The sequence below is a fragment of the Oncorhynchus gorbuscha genome, linkage group LG24 (assembly GCF_021184085.1).
Source record: "Oncorhynchus gorbuscha isolate QuinsamMale2020 ecotype Even-year linkage group LG24, OgorEven_v1.0, whole genome shotgun sequence".
NCBI lineage: Eukaryota > Metazoa > Chordata > Actinopteri > Salmoniformes > Salmonidae > Oncorhynchus > Oncorhynchus gorbuscha.
The window spans coordinates 49,130,711-49,151,954 of NC_060196.1; the positions used below are offsets into that span (position 1 = coordinate 49,130,711).

At 47.8% G+C, this 21,244-nt stretch overlaps 1 protein-coding gene across 1 annotated transcript in view; it reads left to right on the forward strand.

Annotated features, from left to right (window-relative positions):
* Positions 1 to 21,244, forward strand: part of LOC124012967 (inactive phospholipase C-like protein 2) — a 47,359-nt gene that overhangs the window by 8,140 nt on the left and 17,975 nt on the right. Inside the window, exons 2-9 of the mRNA XM_046327067.1 lie at positions 10,014 to 10,115; positions 10,344 to 10,493; positions 10,838 to 10,998; positions 11,300 to 11,564; positions 12,230 to 12,385; positions 16,310 to 17,524; positions 17,785 to 18,034; positions 18,331 to 18,617. Coding sequence (XP_046183023.1) covers positions 10,014 to 10,115; positions 10,344 to 10,493; positions 10,838 to 10,998; positions 11,300 to 11,564; positions 12,230 to 12,385; positions 16,310 to 17,524; positions 17,785 to 18,034; positions 18,331 to 18,617 — 2,586 coding nt within the window. The remainder of the gene's footprint in view (positions 1 to 10,013; positions 10,116 to 10,343; positions 10,494 to 10,837; positions 10,999 to 11,299; positions 11,565 to 12,229; positions 12,386 to 16,309; positions 17,525 to 17,784; positions 18,035 to 18,330; positions 18,618 to 21,244) is intronic.

The window sequence follows — 21,244 nt, forward strand, 5'->3', positions numbered from 1 at the left end:
GTGCTCTAGTTAGTACCCTGTCTCAGGGTGGGTAGGTAGGTAAGGGTGCTCTGGTTAGTACCCTGTCTCGGGGTGGCAAGGTATTTAAGGGTGCTCTGGTTAGTACCCTGTCTCAGGGTGGGTAGGTAGGTACGGGTGCTCTGGTTAGTACCCTGTCTCAGGGTGGGTAGGTAGGTAAGGGTGCTCTGGGTAGTACCCTGTCTCAGGGTGGGAAGGTAGGTAAGGGTGCTCTGGTTAGTACCCTGTCTCAGGGTGGGAAGGTATTTAAGGGTGCTCTGGTTAGTACCCTGTCTCAGGGTGGGAAGGTATTTAAGGGTGCTCTGGTTAGTACCCTGTCTCAGGGTGGGTAGGTAGGTAAGGGTGCTCTGGTTAATACCCTGTCTCAGGGTGGGTAGGTAGGTAAGGGTGCTCTGGTTAGTACCCTGTCTCAGGGTGGGAAGGTATTTAAGGGTGCTCTGGTTAGTACCCTGTCTCAGGGTGGGAAGGTATTTAAGGGTGCTCTGGTTAGTACCCTGTCTCAGGGTGGGAAGGTATTTAAGGGTGCTCTGGTTAGTAACCTGTCTCAGGGTGGGAAGGTATTTAAGGGTGCTCTGGTTAGTACCCTGTCTCAGGGTGGGAAGGTATTTAAGGGTGCTCTGGTTAGTACCCTGTCTCAGGGTGGGTAGATAGGTAAGGGTGCTGTGGTTAGTACCCTGTCTCAGGGTGGGAAGGTATTTAAGGGTGCTCTGGTTAGTACCCTGTCTCAGGGTGGGTAGATAGGTAAGGGTGCTGTGGTTAGTACCCTGTCTCAGGGTGGGTAAGTAGGTAAGGGTGCTCTTGTGCCTTCTAAGTAGTACTTTGTCTCTGGGAAGTAACCTGTCTCTGGGTAGTAACCTGTCTCTGGGTAGTAACCTGTCTCTGGGTAGTGCCCTGTCTCTGGGTAGTGCCCTGTCTCTGGGTAGTGCCCTGTCTCTGGGTAGTAACCTGTCTCTGGGTAGTGCCCTGTCTCTGGGTAGTGCCCTGTCTCTGGGTAGTAACCTGTCTCTGGGTAGTGCCCTGTCTCTGGGTAGTAACCTGTCTCTGGGTAGTGCCCTGTCTCTGGGTAGTAACCTGTCTCTGGGTAGTGCCCTGTCTCTGGGTAGTAACCTGTCTCTGGGTAGTGCCCTGTCTCTGGGTAGTGCCCTGTCTCTGGGTAGTAACCTGTCTCTGGGTAGTGCCCTGTCTCTGGGTAGTGCCCTGTCTCTGGGTAGTGCCCTGTCTCTGGGTAGTAACCTGTCTCTGGGTAGTAACCTGTCTCTGGGTAGTGCCCTGTCTCTGGGTAGTAACCTGTCTCTGGGTAGTAACCTGTCTCTGGGTAGTGCCCTGTCTCTGGGTAGTGCCCTGTCTCTGGGTAGTAACCTGTCTCTGGGTAGTGCCCTGTCTCTGGGTAGTGCCCTGTCTCTGAGTAGTAACCTGTCTCTGGGTAGTAACCTGTCTCTGGGTAGTACCCTGTCTCTGGGTAGTAACCTGTCTCTGGGTAGTAACCTGTCTCTGGGTAGTAACCTGTCTCTGGGTCGTGCCCTGTCTCTGGGTAGTGCCCTGTCTCTGGGTCGTGCCCTGTCTCTGGGTCGTGCCCTGTCTCTGGGTAGTGCCCTGTCTCTGGGTAGTAACCTGTCTGTGGGTAGTAACCTGTCTCTGGGTCGTGCCCTGTCTCTGGGTAGTAACCTGTCTCTGGGTCGTGCCCTGTCTCTGGGTAGTGCCCTGTCTCTGGGTAGTGCCCTGTCTCTGGGTGGTGCCCTGTCTCTGGGTAGTAACCTGTCTCTGGGTAGTGCCCTGTCTCTGGGTAGTGCCCTGTCTCTGGGTAGTAACCTGTCTCTGGGTAGTAACCTGCCTCTGGGTCGTGCCCTGTCTCTGGGTAGTACCCTGTCTCTGGGTGGTGCCCTGTCTCTGGGTAGTAACCTGTCTCTGGGTAGTAACCTGTCTCTGGGTAGTAACCTGTCTCTGGGTCGTGCCCTGTCTCTGGGTCGTGCCCTGTCTCTGGGTAGTAACCTGTCTCTGGGTCGTGCCCTGTCTCTGGGTCGTGCCCTGTCTCTGGGTGGTAACCTGTCTCTGGGTCGTGCCCTGTCTCTGGGTAGTGCCCTGTCTCTGGGTAGTACCGTGTCTCTGGGTCGTGCCCTGTCTCTGGGTAGTAACCTGTCTCTGGGTCGTGCCCTGTCTCTGGGTAGTGCCCTGTCTCTGGGTAGTAACCTGTCTGTGGGTAGTAACCTGTCTCTGGGTCGTGCCCTGTCTCTGGGTAGTAACCTGTCTCTGGGTCGTGCCCTGTCTCTGGGTAGTGCCCTGTCTCTGGGTAGTGCCCTGTGTCTGGGTCATGCCCTGTCTCTGGGTAGTAACCTGTCTCTGGGTCGTGCCCTGTCTCTGGGTCATGCCCTGTCTCTGAGACTGAAGTTCATGTTAGTGGAGATAACGATAAGACAACAGGACTCTGTCATCTACCTGTCTCTGGGTAGTAACCTGTCTCTGGGTCGTGCCCTGTCTCTGGGTAGTGCCCTGTCTCTGGGTAGTACCGTGTCTCTGGGTCGTGCCCTGTCTCTGGGTAGTAACCTGTCTCTGGGTCGTGCCCTGTCTCTGGGTAGTGCCCTGTCTCTGGGTAGTAACCTGTCTGTGGGTAGTAACCTGTCTCTGGGTCGTGCCCTGTCTCTGGGTAGTAACCTGTCTCTGGGTCGTGCCCTGTCTCTGGGTAGTGCCCTGTCTCTGGGTAGTGCCCTGTGTCTGGGTCATGCCCTGTCTCTGGGTAGTAACCTGTCTCTGGGTCGTGCCCTGTCTCTGGGTCATGCCCTGTCTCTGAGACTGAAGTTCATGTTAGTGGAGATAACGATAAGACAACAGGACTCTGTCATCTACCTGTAAGAATCACAGAGACAAAATGTTGTCTTTGCTTCCTGTTTTGTCACAGTTACTGACACCAAAACACACAGAGGTGTGGTGAGTTTCTTTGGAACTTGTTTTATTTATTTTATTTTCAAATGTTTGATGACCTAACAAATCGAGTCTTTGGAGTATTGTATGAGTAGTAATGATTGCCTCATTATGTGTGTGTGCGTGTGTGTCTTAGACAACCTAACCACCATATATGGTAATGTGGGAGATCGTGTGTGTGTGTGTGTGTTTGAGAGAGAGTTATTTTTATGTGTTTTCTGACTGAGAGAACAGTGTTAGCTTGGGGGGTTGGCAGACAGCTGGAGAGGGATATGGTTTGAGTTGTAGCTCCTCTTACCTGCTACTTTAGTTAACACTGACTGGAATCTTTAGCCCACGTTGGACCACCTTTACACCAATTCACATTGCTTCAGGCTGTTTTAGAGCAAGTAACCACAGCTAAACAATACACAGCTAGGCCTGTTCTCTGCAACACACACACACACACACACACACACACACACACACACACACACACACACACACACACACACACACACACACACACACACACACACACACACACACACACACACACACACACACACACACACACACACACACACACACACACACACACACACACACACACACACACACACAGCAGGAGAGTACAGAAGTCTGGATGGTAATCCAGCTGTTGCTATGGAGGAGTGCTGAGGTTAAGTGAGGGCTCTTTACAAAAAATATGTTGGTGTGCAAGAGAGAGAACCATCACTAGAGTCATCATCAGCCCCTAACTCACCAAGGCACCACTGATGCATTCAAATACTCTGTTCATGCCCAAACAACCAAACAAATATTCACATATTGATTGCTCATACTCCTGTACCCTGCAGCCTCTAGTGTATCAGTGGGTTTGGGGCTTAGCTGTAGGCCTACAAAAGAGCTCCAGCTGTGACCTTTTCAGCAGAAACTGTGGTTAGATTGCTGTCACAATGACCTTTTCATGTCTGCCTTTTGAATCATCCTCAAACCTGCATCTCATCTGGAACATCAAAGACTTGTAAAGAAGGAGACACTTCTGGTAAGCTCTTAGTTGGTGGTTTTGACTCGACTATCTGCTGGTTCTAAATTGGTGTGGGTGTTGCGTAGTAAATGGTGTTGAATCATGTTGTCGCTGAGTGAATGACACGACCACTTCATACTTCCTGTTTATCCTCTGCGTTGTAACATTGACTTCCTGTCCCATACTGTATCAAATACGCATCGATGCATTAACACACACTCACATGCACAACAGAGTTGGGGTCAATTCCATTTCAATTCCAGTCAATTCAGGAAGTACACTGAAATGTCAATTATATTCAATGCTTTTCAATGAGGACAATGTGGAATTGGAGTTTGGTTTACGTTCTGAATTGACTGGAATTTAAATGGAATTGACCTCAACCCTGACACACAGACACACAGATACACACACAGACACACACATACAGGTGCAGAAGTGAGACACATATGATCATAGTTTGTACTAACCTTTTTAATGCTAAGCCACCGTCCAGAAGATGTATAATGTTTTTAGCATGATGGTTTTTGGTGGTGTGTATATGTTTGTGTTTAAACACAGAAATCCCAGATGATCACAGCCAGGTGTTTGAGCCTGCTGGTACCTGCATGTGTGTTTCAGAGCACAGTATGCCATCAATCATGAGTCTCTAAAGCCTTGTTCACACTGCAGGCCTTAATGCTCGAATCACTTTTGTTTTTCAATTCTGTTTTGGAATACTGACTGGCCAAACAGCAAGTTACAAGTGACCGGACTTGTGTGTGTTCAGACAGCAGTCATTTGCTGACAATGCTATGCTAGTTGTCATAGTTACGACGAATGTGTGTGCAGTGGTATAGGCTGATTTGTGGTGGTGCTTGTGCTTCCTATCACTCAGAAGTTACATAGCAAGCTAAGGGGACTACAATGTCTGTCATGGACGTTTCCCAGTGGCTTGGAATGTTCAACATCATGGTTTTAAAGCCTCAAAGGACAAAAGTTCAGGACCAAAGCTTTGTTTCTTTTTTATTTGTCTTTTTTTCCTCTCTTGCTCTGTCTTCCACACACACACACACACACACACACACACACACACACACACACACACACACACACACACACACACACACACACACACACACACACACACACACACACACACACACACACACACACACACACACACACACACACACACACACACACACACACACACACACACACACACACACACACACACCCCTCAGTCTAAGGTAGCGTGGCTAATTATATAATTCAAGCAGAGGTTACAGACCTTAAAAGGTTACATGGCTTTTTGACGAAAATGTTAGAAGACAGTGAACACAGGGTGTATGTAAGTGTGTTTTCTCACTGTGCTCGTTTACATGTGCACATTGGCCACTTGTTTACAACTGAATGAGTGTGTTTGTGCGTGACCAGCTCATCTCTTTTCAAGGTAATGTGTTCAGGGTCTATATTGACGTCAGAGATTAGTGTGTGTGTGTGTTTTGTATTGATACGTGTAATGAGGTTGTGTGTGTGTAGACATATACTCAGCAAAAAAAGAAATATTCCTTTTTCAGGACCCTGTCTTTCAAAGATAATTTGTAAAAATCTAAATAACTTCACAGATCTTCATTGTAAAGGGTTCAAACACTGTTTCCCATGCTTGTTCAATGAACCATGAACAATTAATGAACATGCACCCGTGGAACGGTCGTTAAGACACTAACAGCTTACAGACGGTAGGCAATTAAGGTCACAGTTATGAAAACTTAGGACACTAAAAAGGCCTTTCTACTGACTCTGAAAAACACCAAAAGAAAGATGCCCCGGGTCCCTGCTCATTTGCGTGAACATGCCTTAGGCATGCTGCAAGGAGGCATGAGGACTGCAGATGTGGCCAGGGCAATAGATTGCAATGTCCGTACTGTGAGACGCCAAAGACAGCGCTACAGGGAGACAGGATGGACAGCGGATCGTCCTCACAGTGGCAGACCACATGTAACAACACCTGCACAGGATCGGTACATCCGAACATCACACCTGCGGGACAGGTATAAACATCTCAACTGCCCGAGTTACACCAGGAACGCACATGGCCTCCATCACTGCTCAGACTGTCCACAATAGCCTGAGAGAGGCTTGATGAGGGCTTGTAAGCCTGTTTTAAGGCAGGTCCTCACCAGACATCACCAGCAACAACGTCACCTATGGGCACAAATCCACCGTTGCTGGACCAGACAGGACTGACAAAAAGTTATCTTCACTGACGAGTCGCAGTTTTGTCTCACCAGGGGTGATGGTCAGATTTGCGTTTATCGTCGAAGGAATGAGCGTTACACCGAGGCCTGTACTCTGGAGCGGGATCGATTTGGAGGTGGAAGGTCCGTCATGGTCTGGGGCGGTGTGTCACAGCATCATCGGACTGAGCTTGTTGGCATTGCAGGCAATCTCAATGCTGTGCGTTACAGGGAAGACATCCTCCTCCCTCATGTGTTACCCTTCCTGCAGGCTCATTCTGACATGACCTCCAGCAAGACAATGCCACCAGCCACACTGCTCGTTCTGTGCATGATTTCCTGCAAGACAGGAATGTCCATGTTCTGCCATGGCCAGCGAAGAGCCCTGATCTCAATCCCATTGAGCACGTCTGGGACCTGTTGGGTCAGAGGGTGAGGGCCATTCACCCCCAGAAATGTCTGGGAACTTGCAGGTGCCTTGGTGGAAGAGTGAGGTAACATCTCACATCAAGAACTGGCAAATATGGTGCTGTCCATGAGGAGGAGATGCACTGCAGTACGTACTTAATGCAGTGGCCACACCAGATACCGACTGTTACTTTTGATTTTGACCCCCCTTTGTTCAGGGACACATTATCCCAGTTCAGGTTAGTCACATGTCTGTGGAACTTGTTCAGTTTATGTCTGTTGAATCCTGTTATGTTCATACAAATATTTACACATGTTAAGTTTGCTGAAACTAAACGCAGTTGACAGTGAGAGGACGTTTCTTTTTTTTGTGAGTTTACTACATACAGTATGAAGTGGCCCTATACAGACTTCAATTTAATCAGTCTATTGAATAGGTCACATGGCATTTGCTCCTCCAGCCTAACAGACATGCAAACTTCTGCTGGTGTGAGGCTACCACATGAACCTCATAGAACTACATATCCTAGTTCTAGAGTCTGTTACTGTCTGTATGCTTCCCAAATAGCACCCTATTTCCCTATAGTGCACTACTTTCGACCAGGGCCCATAGGGTACAGCACTATATAGGGAGTAGGGTGCCATTTGGTACCAATAACATTAATCTGACTTTTAAGCTATACATAGAATAGACACAGGTCTTTGAACTGCGAGAGAAACAAGTCTTTAAATGCATTTGGATGGTATTTCCTGTATGTCCAGTGATTTCACTTGGGTGTGAATGGCTGTGGAGAAACCCTACTGGTACTGTAGATTTAGTGGACATTGATTTTCTTTGACAGCAGTGCAGCTCTGTATCTAGCACAGTTGTCTTTCTGTGTGCGCAACCAGTGTTTCTGCCATGATATTCTCATAGAAACAGCAGAAAGGCAAGGGATACTCATTCTTTCTCTTCCAGGAACAAGAAAAGAGAAGGAATAGAGAAGAGGGAACCATGGGTTGATAAAGGAGATAAAATGATCAGACATAATTGATCCCTGTTGGAAGAACATCTGTTTGAGGTGGGGTCACATGAAGGAGCAGGGACTTAAACACCACCACCGTTCTCTCTCTTTCTGGTTGTTCATGCAGTGGTTACAATGTGTCACTGATCAAACATTCTCATAGTGTCCACATGGGAAATCTAGTTTTGGTACAGGGATAGACAACTATACATTTTTTGGGGGGTATTTTACCCCATTGTTCTCCCCAATTTCAACCTTGTCTTACTCGCCCCATAACGGGCTTGGGAGGCGAAGGTCGAGTCATGCGTCCTCTGAAACATGACCCGCCAAACCTTGCTTCTTAACACCCACCCACTTAACCCAGAAGCCAGCTGCACCAATGTGTCAGAGGAAACACTCTCCTAACCCGGACGACACTGGGCCAATTCTCCCCTTCTCACCTCTGTGACCACACTCAAGTATACATAACAGGAATTTCCACATTCTGTTTCCCTCTCACTCTTTCTCTTTCTTTCTCTCCCTCTTTCTACGGAACAGTCCTACAGTTTACAGTGAACAGTCAAAGGGGCTTTTCATTTGCTCATGCCTGACTATCCAACTAACCTTTGACCCTGATCAGTTGATGATGCAGGCAACCTTAACGAAATGACATGGTCATTTAGCACACAGTTTCATCTAGAGCTTCTGAACAAGGTTGACGCAGATGCAGGAGATGCAGAAGACAGAAGGAGATGCAGAAGACAGAAGGAGATGCAGAAGACAGAAGGAGATGCAGAAGACAGAAGGGGATGCAGAAGGCAGAAGGAGGTGCAGAAGGCAGAAGGAGGTGCAGAAGGCAGAATGAGATGCAGAAGGCAGAAGGAGATGCAGAAGACAGAAGGAGATGGAGAAGGAGATGGAGAAGGCAGAAGGAGGTGCAGAAGGCAGAAGGAGATGCAGAAGGCAGAAGGAGGTGCAGAAGGCAGAAGGAGGTGCAGAAGGCAGAAGGAGATGCAGAAGGAGATGCAGAAGGCAGAAGGAGGTGCAGAAGGCAGAAGGAGGTGCAGAAGGAGATGCAGAAGGAGATGCAGAAGGAGATGCAGAAGGCAGAAGGAGATGCAGAAGGCAGAAGGAGATGCAGAAGGAGATGCAGAAGGCAGAAGGAGATGCAGAAGGCAGACGGAGATGCAGAAGGAGGTGCAGAAGACAAATCCAATGTATTTATAAAGCCCTTTTTACATCGGCTGATATCTCAAAGTGCTGTACAGAAACCCAGCCTAAAACCCCAAACAGCAAGCAATGCAGGTGTAGAAACACGGTGATGAGGAGATGCAGAAGACAGAAGGGTCTTCTGAAGAAGGCTGTGCCTTTACAACTGCTAAGGTCCTACATCTATTTGTTTTGTCAATTTCTCTATGGGTTTTTGTGTGGGTTTATATTGAATTTATTCTGAATAATAAAAATATATATAAAAAGGTTGACCCCTTTTTCTCCCCAATTGGTAGTTACAGTCTTGTCCCACTGCTGCAACTGCCTCTCCCGAGTCCGTAGGTCAAAGGTCAAGAGCCATGCCTCCTCTGAAACACGACCAGGCCAAGCCACACAACTTCTTGACACACTGCTCACTTAACCCGGAAGCCAGCCGCACCAATGTGTCAGAGGAAACAGTGCAGCTGGCGACCGAAGTCAGCTTGAAGTTGGCCGTCCTGCCACAAGGAGCTGCTAGAGCACGAAGGGACAAGGAAATTCCAGTCTGCCAAACCCTCTCCTAACGACGCTGGGCCAATTGGGTCGCCGGGTCACAGCTGGCTGTAACACAGCCTGGGATCGAACCCGGGTCTGTAGTGATGCTTCAAGCACTGCAGTGCCTTAGACCGCTGCGCCACTCGGGAGGCCTCATTTTTTTAGGTTGAAATCTGTTCTTGTGTATTGACTAGGCTGAATGATAAGGTCGCCAGTCATCATTGGCCGCGTCAGGGCACCTTTCAATGTGTGTTAACGTGATTGGATTACAGGACGAAACAGTGTTCCCTGTGTCTTTCCTGATGCTCCATCATTCTGTCAGACTCCATCATTGATGCTGCTACTGATTCTCTTTGACAGTTTTTTTCTAGATTGTGTGGAAGAGTGATTTAGAACTCAGACGATTTGGAGGCCAAAGTCACTACGGACAATCGGATTTAGAATTCTCAAAGCCCATCAGTGTTTGATTAATGGGTTAAGGGTGAAGGGCAAAGGCACTCTGACACATGATATCAGAAGAAACAACTACAGAGTGTAATGAACCTGTGCTGGTTGGAGTGTAGATTCATCTGTATTAATATCTTTTTCCCTTTCCCTCTGCTCCACTCTCTCTCCACTTTCCCAATTTCCTCCTATCGCTTCCCCTCTCATCCTCTTCCCCTCTGTCTCCCTCCCTCCATCCCTCCCTTTGAACCTCCCTCTGTCTCTCTGTAGGATGGTTCTCGTGCTGGTCGTGAGAGGAAGAAGACGGTCTCCTTCAGCAGCAGTCTCTCTGAGAGGAAGATCAGCAGCGCTGCAGACTGCATCAGTGCTATGGTGGTGAACATCACCTATTACACACACTAGTTATAAACTAGTGATACAGTTCTGTAGTGGCAGTGTCTGTTGGTTTCAGTTGTTCATTAGTGCACACCGTTGAAAAACGTTTCGCAACGGAAAACGAAAACAGGCGTTTTTCATTGGCCAGGTAGTCTATTTCGTCCTGTTTGCTTCCCAGTGAATAGGATCAATGTCTGTGCATAATTGACGTGCTGTTTGTCTCAGGTGAGGGGTACTGAGCTGCGGAAAGTGCGCTCCAACTCACGAGTCTACCAACGCTACTACCTGCTGGAGTCAAGTCTGCAGGCCCTGCGATGGGAGCCCTCCAAGAAGGAGTCAGATAAGGCCCGCATCGCCGTCCCCTCCATCAGAGAGGTAGGTACACACCCAGGAGGAGAACAAAGTGGAGACAGGGATGCTATGAATCATAATAGAGTTGATAAATCCTGATAAATGCAATGGCTGGGGAATGCCATGAGTGAGTTCATGCCCTGAACCAGAACTACTTTAATTGGATGATCTGCAATACATTTAAATGGAGTTTGCTCTCGTCAGGAGTTGACTATTCTTCAGCACTGTCTTGGAGCCAAATAGAACAATCAGTCAGTGAAGGAACTCGGTGAAGCAATCGGAACAGTTGACTCCTTGTATACTGTTCCTATTGTTTCACCGAGTTTCTTCACTGACTTTTGATTGGATCCTTCTTTGTGTCATTCCAGGTCCGCACCGGCCGCAACACAGAGACATTTAAGACCAACGGCATCTATGACCAGATTTCTGAGGACTGTGCCTTCTCGATCATCTACGGAGAGACCTATGAAGCTCTGGACCTGGTAGCTAACTCTGCAGAGGTTGCCAACGTTTGGGTAACTGGCCTGAGGTAGGATACATGTCATCAATGTCTTGCTGGGTTGCCAGATCTTGATGTAGAATACATGTCGGCAAAGTATTTCCGGGTTGCCAGATCTGGTTGTGCTGTACTTTAGCCAACTCTCCATGGCCCAGTGATGTCATACCGTAACAATCTGAAGATCCACTGGCACCGAAATGGAAGTCCCAGTGAGACAATGAAGTGAATCAAAACAATTGGAAGAGTTGGCTCATCTCCCATATTATTTCCTACCCTAGAATCTTTAAATTATGATGACATCTCCTTGTAATCCTTCTCTGTCTCATCCTAGGTATCTGATTCTGTATGGGAAGCATGCCATGGATATGATAGCCAGCAGTGAGGACAGCCTTCGTCTGATCTGGCTATCAGAGATGTTCTCCTCTAAGGTTGTTTCAAATGGACTTGGTGGAAGAGAGGAGGAGGGGATCAGTTTGCGGTCGGCGGTAGGACTGATCAAGAGTGTTAACCCTGGAGTGAGGAGTGGGAAAGTAGAACGCAGGTTTAAGGAGCTCCATCGAATCAAAGAGAGGATGAGGGGGGCTCGGACAACTGGAGTTGGAACTGATGTTGGGGCTGTGGCTCTACCTGAAGCAATGGTTGGGACTTCAGTTGTAGCTGGAGCTGGGACTGGTTCTGGGGATGGAATTGAGGTGGTCGGTATAGGAGATGTGACTGGGACTAGAACTGGGGTGGTGGGTAAAGGAGATGTGACTGGGACTAGAACTGTGATCGGTAAAGGAGATGTGACTGGGACTAGAACTGAGGTGGTGGGTAAAGAGATGTGACTGGGACTAGAACTGAGGTGGTGGGTAAGATGGAGATGAACTGACTGGGACTAGAACTGAGGTGATAGGAGATGGGGCTGGGACTAGAACTGGAGATGTGACTGGGACTAGAACTGAGGTGGTGGGTAAAGGAGATGTGACTGGGACTAGAACTGAGGTGGTGATTAAAGAGATGTGACTGGGACTAGAACTGAGGTGATCGGTAAAGGAGATGTGACTGGGACTAGAACTGAGGTGATCGGTAAAGGAGATGTGACTGGGACTAGAACTGAGGTGGTCGGTATTGGAGATGTGACTGGGACTAGAACTGAGGTGGTCGGTATAGGAGATGTGACTGGGACTAGAACTGAGGTGGTGGCTAAGGAGATGTGACTGGGACTAGAACAGAGGTGGTGGCTAAAGGTAACACAGACAACAGAAGAGGAGAAATAGAGGACAGGGTCACCAAGGAGGAGTTCATTGAGGTATTTCACGAACTTTGCACCCGACCAGAGATCTACTTCCTCCTTGTGCAGTTCTCTAGCAACAAGGAGTTCCTGGATACCAAGGATCTGATGAAGTTCCTGGAGGCTGAGCAGGGCGTGGCTCAGGTAAGGATTGGGAAGAGGAATATTATACCAGAAGAACTGTTCTTGTGTTTTCTCTCTCCCTGTTTCTCCTCTCTTTCCCTTCTCTTTTGTCCTTCTTAGCTCTGTCTAGCTGATAAGAAATAAAGTGTCCCTGCAATTAGGGCTGTGGCGGTCAATTTTGTCAGCCGGTGATTGTCATGCAAATAACTGCAGGATCTCACGGTAATTGACCAACAATTAACATGAACACGTTTAGCATCTCCTGGCTTCAGCGCACAGCCTACAAGCAAGCCACTGACGCAGACCTTTGGCACATCTACATTTTAAAAAGTCAAATCCATGTAATATAGCCTAAACCTTCACAATGAATTAATTATTTATTTTAGACAGGCCTAAAGAAACATGACATGATATTTTTATTGATTGTTTGTCAGTGTCAGCAGAGTTGACTAGCCTTAAATTTGAAATATTACAAAAGATTCTGCTAATGTCTCCAGTCATATAAAGTGCAGTATAGTTGCTTGAAATATGTTTACAAAAGGCCACATTTTTCCTATGCAAGTAAAGAAGAAATGTATCTGTTATAGCCTGGGCCTACTAGCAGCACGAGAAAGCTAGGATCCTCTTTTAAATAGTGGCCAGTCAAAACTGTTTTCACACATGATTGTGTAATGACTGAGTTTATAAGAACAAATCTTTTACTAGGCTCTGTAGGTAGTAGGTATAATGGCGGGATGTACCATTTCTCCGTTGGCATTCACAATGGCAATGGAGGTTATCATCAGATCCTCAAAATGGGTTGCTGGTGGACAGCGAGTCGACTCTGGTTTCCGCCTCCCTCCACTCAGAGCCTACATGGACGACATTACAACATTGACCACCACTGTCCCATGCACCAGGAGACTGCTCAGAAAACTTGAGGAGAACATCAGCTGGGCCCGTATGAAGATTAAACCATCCAAGTCACGCAGCATCTCGATTGTGAAGGGAGTACTCTCTGACCTGAAATTCTTCATCGGAGATGACCAAATCCCAACAGTGTCTGAGCAGCCGGTAAAAAGCCTTGGAAGGTGGTATGATGCAAGCCTGAAGGACAAAGACCAGGTGCAACAGCTGCGCAAAGACATCAGTAGTAGCCTACAGTCCATCGACAACACCCAGCTACCTGGAAAGTTAAAGGCCTGGTGTCTGCAGTTTGGTCTCCTACCCCGGGTGTTGTGGCCCTTAGCACTGTATGAGGTTCCAATCTCAACAGTGGAGAAGATGGAAAGAGGAGTCACAGGCTACTTAAAGAAGTGGCTTGGAGTTCCACAATGCCTTACCACCATAGGCCTCTATGGAGATGGTGTCCTCAAGCTGCCCCTCACCAGTCTAACAGAGGAATTCAAGTGTGCAAAAACCAGGCTCCAAATGACACTGAATGAATCTCGAGACCCAGTGGTGAGCAACAACGCGCCGACCTTGGCAACTGGGCGCAAATGGAGGCCAGGAAAAGCAGTCCAGGAGGCAACAGCAGCCCTCAGACATGCTGATATTGTGGGTCATGTTCAGCAAGGGAGAGGAGGCCTTGGGCTAACTAGCCGTGCTGCTTGGAGTAAGGCCACTGCACCAGAGCGGCGGAAGATGGTAGTGCAGGAAGTACGCCATCAGGAGGAGGCTGCAAGGTGGGCCAAGGCAGTCTCTCTTGCCAAACAGGGACAGTGGACTCGATGGGACAGTGTGGAGAAGAGGAAGATCAGCTGGAAGGATCTGTGGGCCATGGAAGCGAGGCGGTTGAGCTTTTCCATCAGAGCAACATATGACGTCCTTCCAACACCAGTTAATCTTCACCAATGGTATGGTGAAGATCCGGACTGTGCCCTCTGTTCCATGCCAGCCAACCTCAGGCACATTCTCACAGGCTGTAAAACAAGCCTCGCCCAAGGACGCTACACTTGGCGTCACAACCAAGTCCTTAAAAACCTTGCGTCCGCCCTGGAGGACAAGCGAGCTGCCACCAACTCCCTACCACCCACAGCAGCATCACACTCCTTACGGACAAACTTTGTCCGCGAAGGGGCTAAACCACCGAAGAGCGGCTCTACACCATTAGAGCGAGACCAGCTGCGCTTGGCCCGCGACTGGAAAATGCTAGCTGACATTGGCCGGCAACTTGTGTTTCCTCCGGAGATCGCAACCACCACCCTAAGACCTGACATGGTGCTCTGGTCCCGTTCACTCAATAAGGTCTTCATCATTGAGCTCACAGTACCCTGGGAAAACTCAGTAGATGAGGCTTATGAGCGAAAACATCTGCGCTATGCTGATCTAGCTGCCGAAGCACGGCATCATGGCTGGAACACAGAAGTCCGACCAGTGGAGGTGGGCTGCAGAGGTTTTGTGGCAACATCTACAGCCAGACTGCTTAGAGACCTGGGAATTAAGGGCCAGAGCCAGCGTTCGGCAATCAAAGCTGTATCAGAGGCGGCAGAAGGCAGCAGTCAGTGGCTCTGGATGAAGAGGAAAGACCCCAGCTGGGCCCCGAAGTGAGAGGGCCAGGAGGTATGCGGTCAACAATGATTGACTCAGGGAGGAGGACGCCCCTGCCATGCATAGTCCCATGGGATGTTTGCTATCAACAACAAGGCAATTCCTATGACTAATTGGGAATGGGACGCAAGCGTAGGATTGATCACCCTGGCCGCCTTTGAGGAGGGTGTATAGTGTGAAAGGCCGAAACACCCTAGGAACCAAAGGTACACTACTGACGATGCGCTCCCCAAATTTCACCACGCTCACTGTTCATTAACTCTTGGAAGTGCTTGCACAAAGGATAGTAACATCTCATCCTGTGTTCTTGGAATCTGTAGGCTACGTGCTCTCTAAGCGTGTTCCATGGTGCTAGGCCTAGGCTACATTTGGAGTTAGCCACTTTAGTTGTGATACAAACCTTATCAAAACATATAGACCTATGGGCTAGGTTACGTGATGTGTGTGACTACGATGTGAAAAAGTCTGGGGGAAAAAGAATGCGCTGCTTCTTGCCTTACTGCACATGCTGGGCATCATTCAGTGATAATACATCATTCACTAATTATAATATTGTCACCCATCAGACTATTCTTCATTTAATCTTGTCTTTACATATATTACATAATATATGTGTGAAATTAGTTTTGATTTAGAAAAAATACGTATCATTTTTGCACTTAAATAGATAATGGAGCACGTTTTTCCCGTTGTTCATTTTCATGCCAGCTAGGTAGAAATACTCATGTTGTAAAGAGAAGCAATGTTCTTAATATTAGTAAAGTTGAGAAATAAATATAGTAGTCCTAGATTATAGAAATCTGATGGGATCCTCCTCTTTTTAATAGAGGCCATCAAAACTCTACAATTGAAAAGCCCGTAGAAATGTTGCACAATTAGTCATTAGTAATTATAGGAACAATAGAGCTCTGAATACCAGGCCATTAGAGACTGGTAATTAGCAAGTGTGGTATGCTTCTAATAACCATCAGCAGCATCAGAGCACAGTTTTGGAGATGCCTATTTACCGTGACTAAACGGTCATGTAGAATTTGACTGCAGTCATGACTCGTGACCACCGGTATGGCGGTAAAATGGTCACCATAACAGCCATAACTCCAATGGACATAACTCCAATGGACAATCTGGTTGAGAGAATGCCAAGAGTGTGGAAAGCTGTCATCAAGTCAAAGGGTGGCTACTTTGAAGAATCTCAAATATAAAATACATTTAGATTTGTTTAACTAATTTTTGGTTACTACATGATTCCATGTGTTATTTCATAGTTTTGATGTCTTCACTATTATTCTACAATGTAGAAAATAGTTTAAAAAATAACAAAATAATCTGTAATTAGTAGGTGTGTCCAAACTTTTGACTGGTACTGTATGTCACTTCAAGAGAATCTCTCTGTTCTGCTCTCACCTCCCTGTCTAGGTGACTGAAGACACCAGTCTGGAGCTCATCCAATCCCACGAGCCGTCGGAGGAGGGCCGTCGCCAGGGCTGCCTCTCATTGGACGGTTTCACCAGCTATCTTACGTCCCTGGAGTGCCACTTGTTTGACCCGGAGCACAGCCAGATGTGCCAGGACATGAGCCAACCCTTATCCCACTACTACATCAACTCCTCCCACAACACCTACCTCATCGAGGACCAGTTCAGGGGGCCCTCTGACATCACCGGCTACATCCGGGCTTTAAAGATGGGCTGCAGGTGTGTGGAGGTGGACGTGTGGGACGGCCCTGATGACGAACCCGTGGTTTATACTGGTTACACCCTTACCTCGCCTGTCCTGTTCCGCTGTGTCCTGGACGTGATTGGGTGCTTTTCATTCACAGCGTCAGAGTGTCCTCTAATCCTGTGCTTGGAGAACCACTGCTCCCCCTGCCAGCAGAGAGTCATGCTCCAGCACCTGAGGAGGATACTAGGGGAGAGGTTGTACACGGGGCCCCTCGGGGAAGGGGAGGGGTACCTGCCCTCGCCCCATGCCCTGAGGGGCAAGATCCTGCTGAAGGGGCAGAAGTTGAAGGAGGGTTGTGGTGAGACGGAGGGGGATGTGACTGATGAAGACGAGGGGGCGGAGATGTGCCAGAGGATGAAGGCTGGTAACAGTGAAGGAGGAGGAGGGGAGGGGAGACAGAAAGGTGGTGGGGGGGGTGTTACTAGTAGCGTGAAAACCCTGACCCCTGCTCCTCCCTCTAAACGGTTCCAGCTTCTGAAGGAGCTCTCGGACTTGGTGACTCTGTGCAAGTCAGTACGTTTCACAGACTTCCAGAAGTCTTTCTCAACCCAGAAACCCTGGGAGTTCTGCTCGTTCAACGAGACCCTAGCGGTGCGCTGCGCCAGCGAGCGCCCGGGAGACTTTGTCAACTACAACAAGCGCTTCCTGTCGCGGGTCTACCCCAGCGCCATGCGCATCGACTCCAGCAACATGAACCCACAGGACCTGTGGAAGTGCGGTTGCCAGATTGTGGCTATGAACTACCAGACACCCGGGTTGATGATGGACCTTAACATCGCCTGGTTCCGCCAGAACGGGAATTGTGGGTATGTGCTGCGACCCACCATCATGCGACAGGAGGTTTCATATTTCAGCGCCAATACAAGAGAATCTGTGCCGGGTGTGTCCCCTCAGCTGCTCCATGTTAAGGTGAGTGGCTGGCAAATGAACACCACTGCTGTCTGTCTATTTCTATCAGTTTAATAGAGGCTCCTACACACTGCCTGGCTGGTTGACTGCTTCATGGTTGAATGGTATTGTTTGTAATTTAGTACACTTCTCTTGCACCTGAATTAAAATAAGATGTGGGAACATTTCAATCAAACAAACAAATGAACAATCAAACAGACAAACAAACTAACACACAAATTGACACTCAAAACAATCAACAAACCAATCCATCCATGCAGGTGATCAGTGGTCAGAACTTGCCCCGTCCGTGTGGTTCTGGAGCTAAAGGAGATGTGGTGGACCCATACGTCTACGTGGAGATCCATGGTATCCCTGCCGACTGTGCCGAGCGCCGCACCCGCACGGTGGTGGAGAACGGAGACAACCCCATCTTCGACGAAAGCTTTGAGTTCCAGATCAACCTGCCCGAGCTGGCCATGGTGCGCTTCGTGGTGCTTGATGATGAATTCATAGGGGACGAGTTCATAGGTTAGTACTGGAACGAGGGCAAAGGTCAGCACTTCAGTAGTAGCGGGAGGGCGAAGGTCAGCTCTGCACGGACTGCTAGTCCGGTGACCAGTCTGCTTTGGGTTGAACTAGTGATACTACAACAACTTTTCAGCCATTTGAAGGTCATCGCTAGTTCACTGGGGAAGTATCACTAGCTAAGATAAAGAACACTTGGTAGCAGTTAAAGAGTGAGTGAACATTCACTATCTTCTCATGGTCATTTCATTGTCTAACACCACTGTACATCAATTTTAATCTCCCCTGTTTTACCACAGGTCAGTATACCATTCCCCTGGAGTGCTTACAGCCAGGCTACCGGCACGTACCATTACAGTCTCTGATGGGGGAGGACCTCCCGTACGCCCGGCTGTTCGTCCATGTGGCTCTCACCAACCGGAGAGGAGGGGGCAAGTCCCACAAGCGGGGGCTGTCTGTGCGAAAGGCGAGGCGAGGGAGGGAGTACGCTGCACTCAGGGACCTGGGGGTCAAAGCCTTGGATGATGTTTTCAAAATGGCGGCTCCGTCATTGAAGGAAGCCACAGACATGCGGGAGAACATGCAGGTGAGGAGGAGAGGAGGACAGTCATTTATCATATAGACAGTCACCATTTTCAGATTGAAGGACAGAAATACCTGTATACCTGTATTTACAACGGATGGTGTCCAACTCAGAATAGCCAAGTCAACTTCAGGTATATATCCCAACCCCTTGAGGGTCCAATCTCAGTTATCACTAAATTATGACTCAGCTAAAGATGGCTGACATGGTCATTCCTCCAGAGACATCAACAGCTGCAGACTGAATGGAGGAAAACAACACAGAACCAGTGAGATAATATTTACTGTGTCTAAACTGGCAAGTTAGCCTGATCTATGAAGCTCTGCTTTAGACTGACAGATTATGGTAAGGTTATGGAAAGGTTATGGAAAGGTTATGGAAAGGTTATGGAAAGGTTATGGTAAGGTTATGGTAAGGTTATGGTACCTGTAACTGTTACCATTAGTCTGGCTGTCTAAGTGATATGGAGTTGCTCTAATCTGTTTAGGCTGGAGATGACTGGGATTCATGCCAGACTATGATGTCGTAGACTAATGCAAACAGATAGTGAAGACACACACACACACAATTGCATGTACGCACATAGCTACGTATGGACATAAGTGGGTACGCGTGCATGCATGCACACGCGCACACACACACGCACACACACACACACACACACACACACACACACACACACACACACACACACACACACACACACACACACACACACACACACACACACACACACACACACACACACACACACACACACACACACACACACACACACACACACCTAAACAGAAGTAAACTCTGAAGGCAAGCATCATGACATCATGAAGAGATTAGAACAGCTTCTCTATCAATGTCAGTTGTTAAACAAAACTTTTAGATTTAGATTTTAGAGGTTGAATGACCACAATAATCATTAATTTAATTTGTGTGGTAGTGACACATTCGATTTGTGGTTGTCTCTTTAATTATGTACTCATAAAGCTTCTATAATTCAATCAGATGTTCTCTCAGTGATGGTATCCCAGGAAACCATGTGACAGTTTGTTCCATGAATAAACCCTCAGCAACTCTAATCACTCAGTAGGGGATTACAGTATGTAATCCCACTGCATCACCAATACAGGGAAAGTGTGTGTGTGTGTGTGTGTGTGTGTGTGTGTGTGTGTGTGTGTGTGTGTGTGTGTGTGTGTGTGTGTGTGTGTGTGTGTGTGTGTGTGTGTGTGTGTGTGTGTGTGTGTGTGTGTGTGTGTGTGTGTGTGTGTGTTTATACATGGTGCCTTCAGAAATGATTCAGACCCCTTCACTTTTTACACATTTTGTTACATTACAGCCTTATTCTAAAATGGATTAAATATTATTATTTTATCAGCAATCTACACACGATACACCATTATGACAATGCAAAAACAGAAAGTTTAGCCAATGTATGAAAAATAAAAAACTATTTTTTATTTACATAAGTATTCAGACCCTTAGCTATGAGACTCGAAATTGAGCTCAGATGCATCCTGTTTCCATTGATCATCCTTGAGATGTTTCTACAACTTGATTGAAGTCCACTTGTGGTAAATTCAATTGATTGGACATGATTTGGAAATGCCTACACCTGTCTATATAAGGTCCCACAGTTGACAGCACATGTCAGAGCAAAAACCAAACCATGAGGTCGAAGGAATTGTTCGTAGATGTTCGAGAAAGGATTGTGTGAAGGGTACCAAAGAGATCTGGGGAAGGGTACCAAAAAATGTCTGCAGCATTGAAGGTCACCAAGAACACTGTGGCCTCCATCATTCTTAAATGGAAGAAGTTTGGAACCACCAAGACTCTTCCAAGAGCTGGCCACCCGGCCAAACTGAGATGGGCCTTGGTCAGGGAGGTGACCAAGAACCTTATGGTCAATCTGATAGAGCTCTAGACTTCTTCTGAGGAGATGGGAGAACCTTCCAGAAGGACAACCATCTCTGCAGCACTTTATGGTAGAGTGCCCAGACAGAAGCCACTCCTCAGTGCAAGGCATATGACAGCCCACTTGGACTTTGCCAAAAGGCACCTGGTCTGATGAAACCAAGATTGAAGTCTTTACCCTGAACGCCAAGCATCACGTCTGGAGGATACCTGGCACCATGCTGTGGGAATGTTTTTCAGAGGCAGGGACTGGGAGATTAGTCGGGATTGAGACAAAGATGAACGGAGCAAAGTACAGAGAGATCCTTGATGAAAACCTGCTCCAGAGCACTCAGGACCTCAGACTGGGGCAACGGTTCATCTTCCAACAGGACATCGACCCTAAGCACACACCCAAGACAACGCAGGAGTAGCTTCGGGACAAGTCTCAATGTATTTTAGTGGCCCAGCCAGAGCCTGGACTTGAATCCAATTGAACATCTCTGGAAAGACCTGAATATAGCTGTGCAGCAACACTCCCCATCCAACCTGACAGAGCTTGAGAGGATCTGCAGAGAAGAATGGGAGAAACTCCCCAAATATAGGTGTGCAATGCTTGTAGCATCATACCCAATAAGACTCGAGGCTGAAATCGTTGCCAAAGGTGCTTCAACAAAGTACTGAGTAAAGGGTATGAATACTTATTTAAGTGTGATATTTCAATTTTTTGTTTTTAATAAATT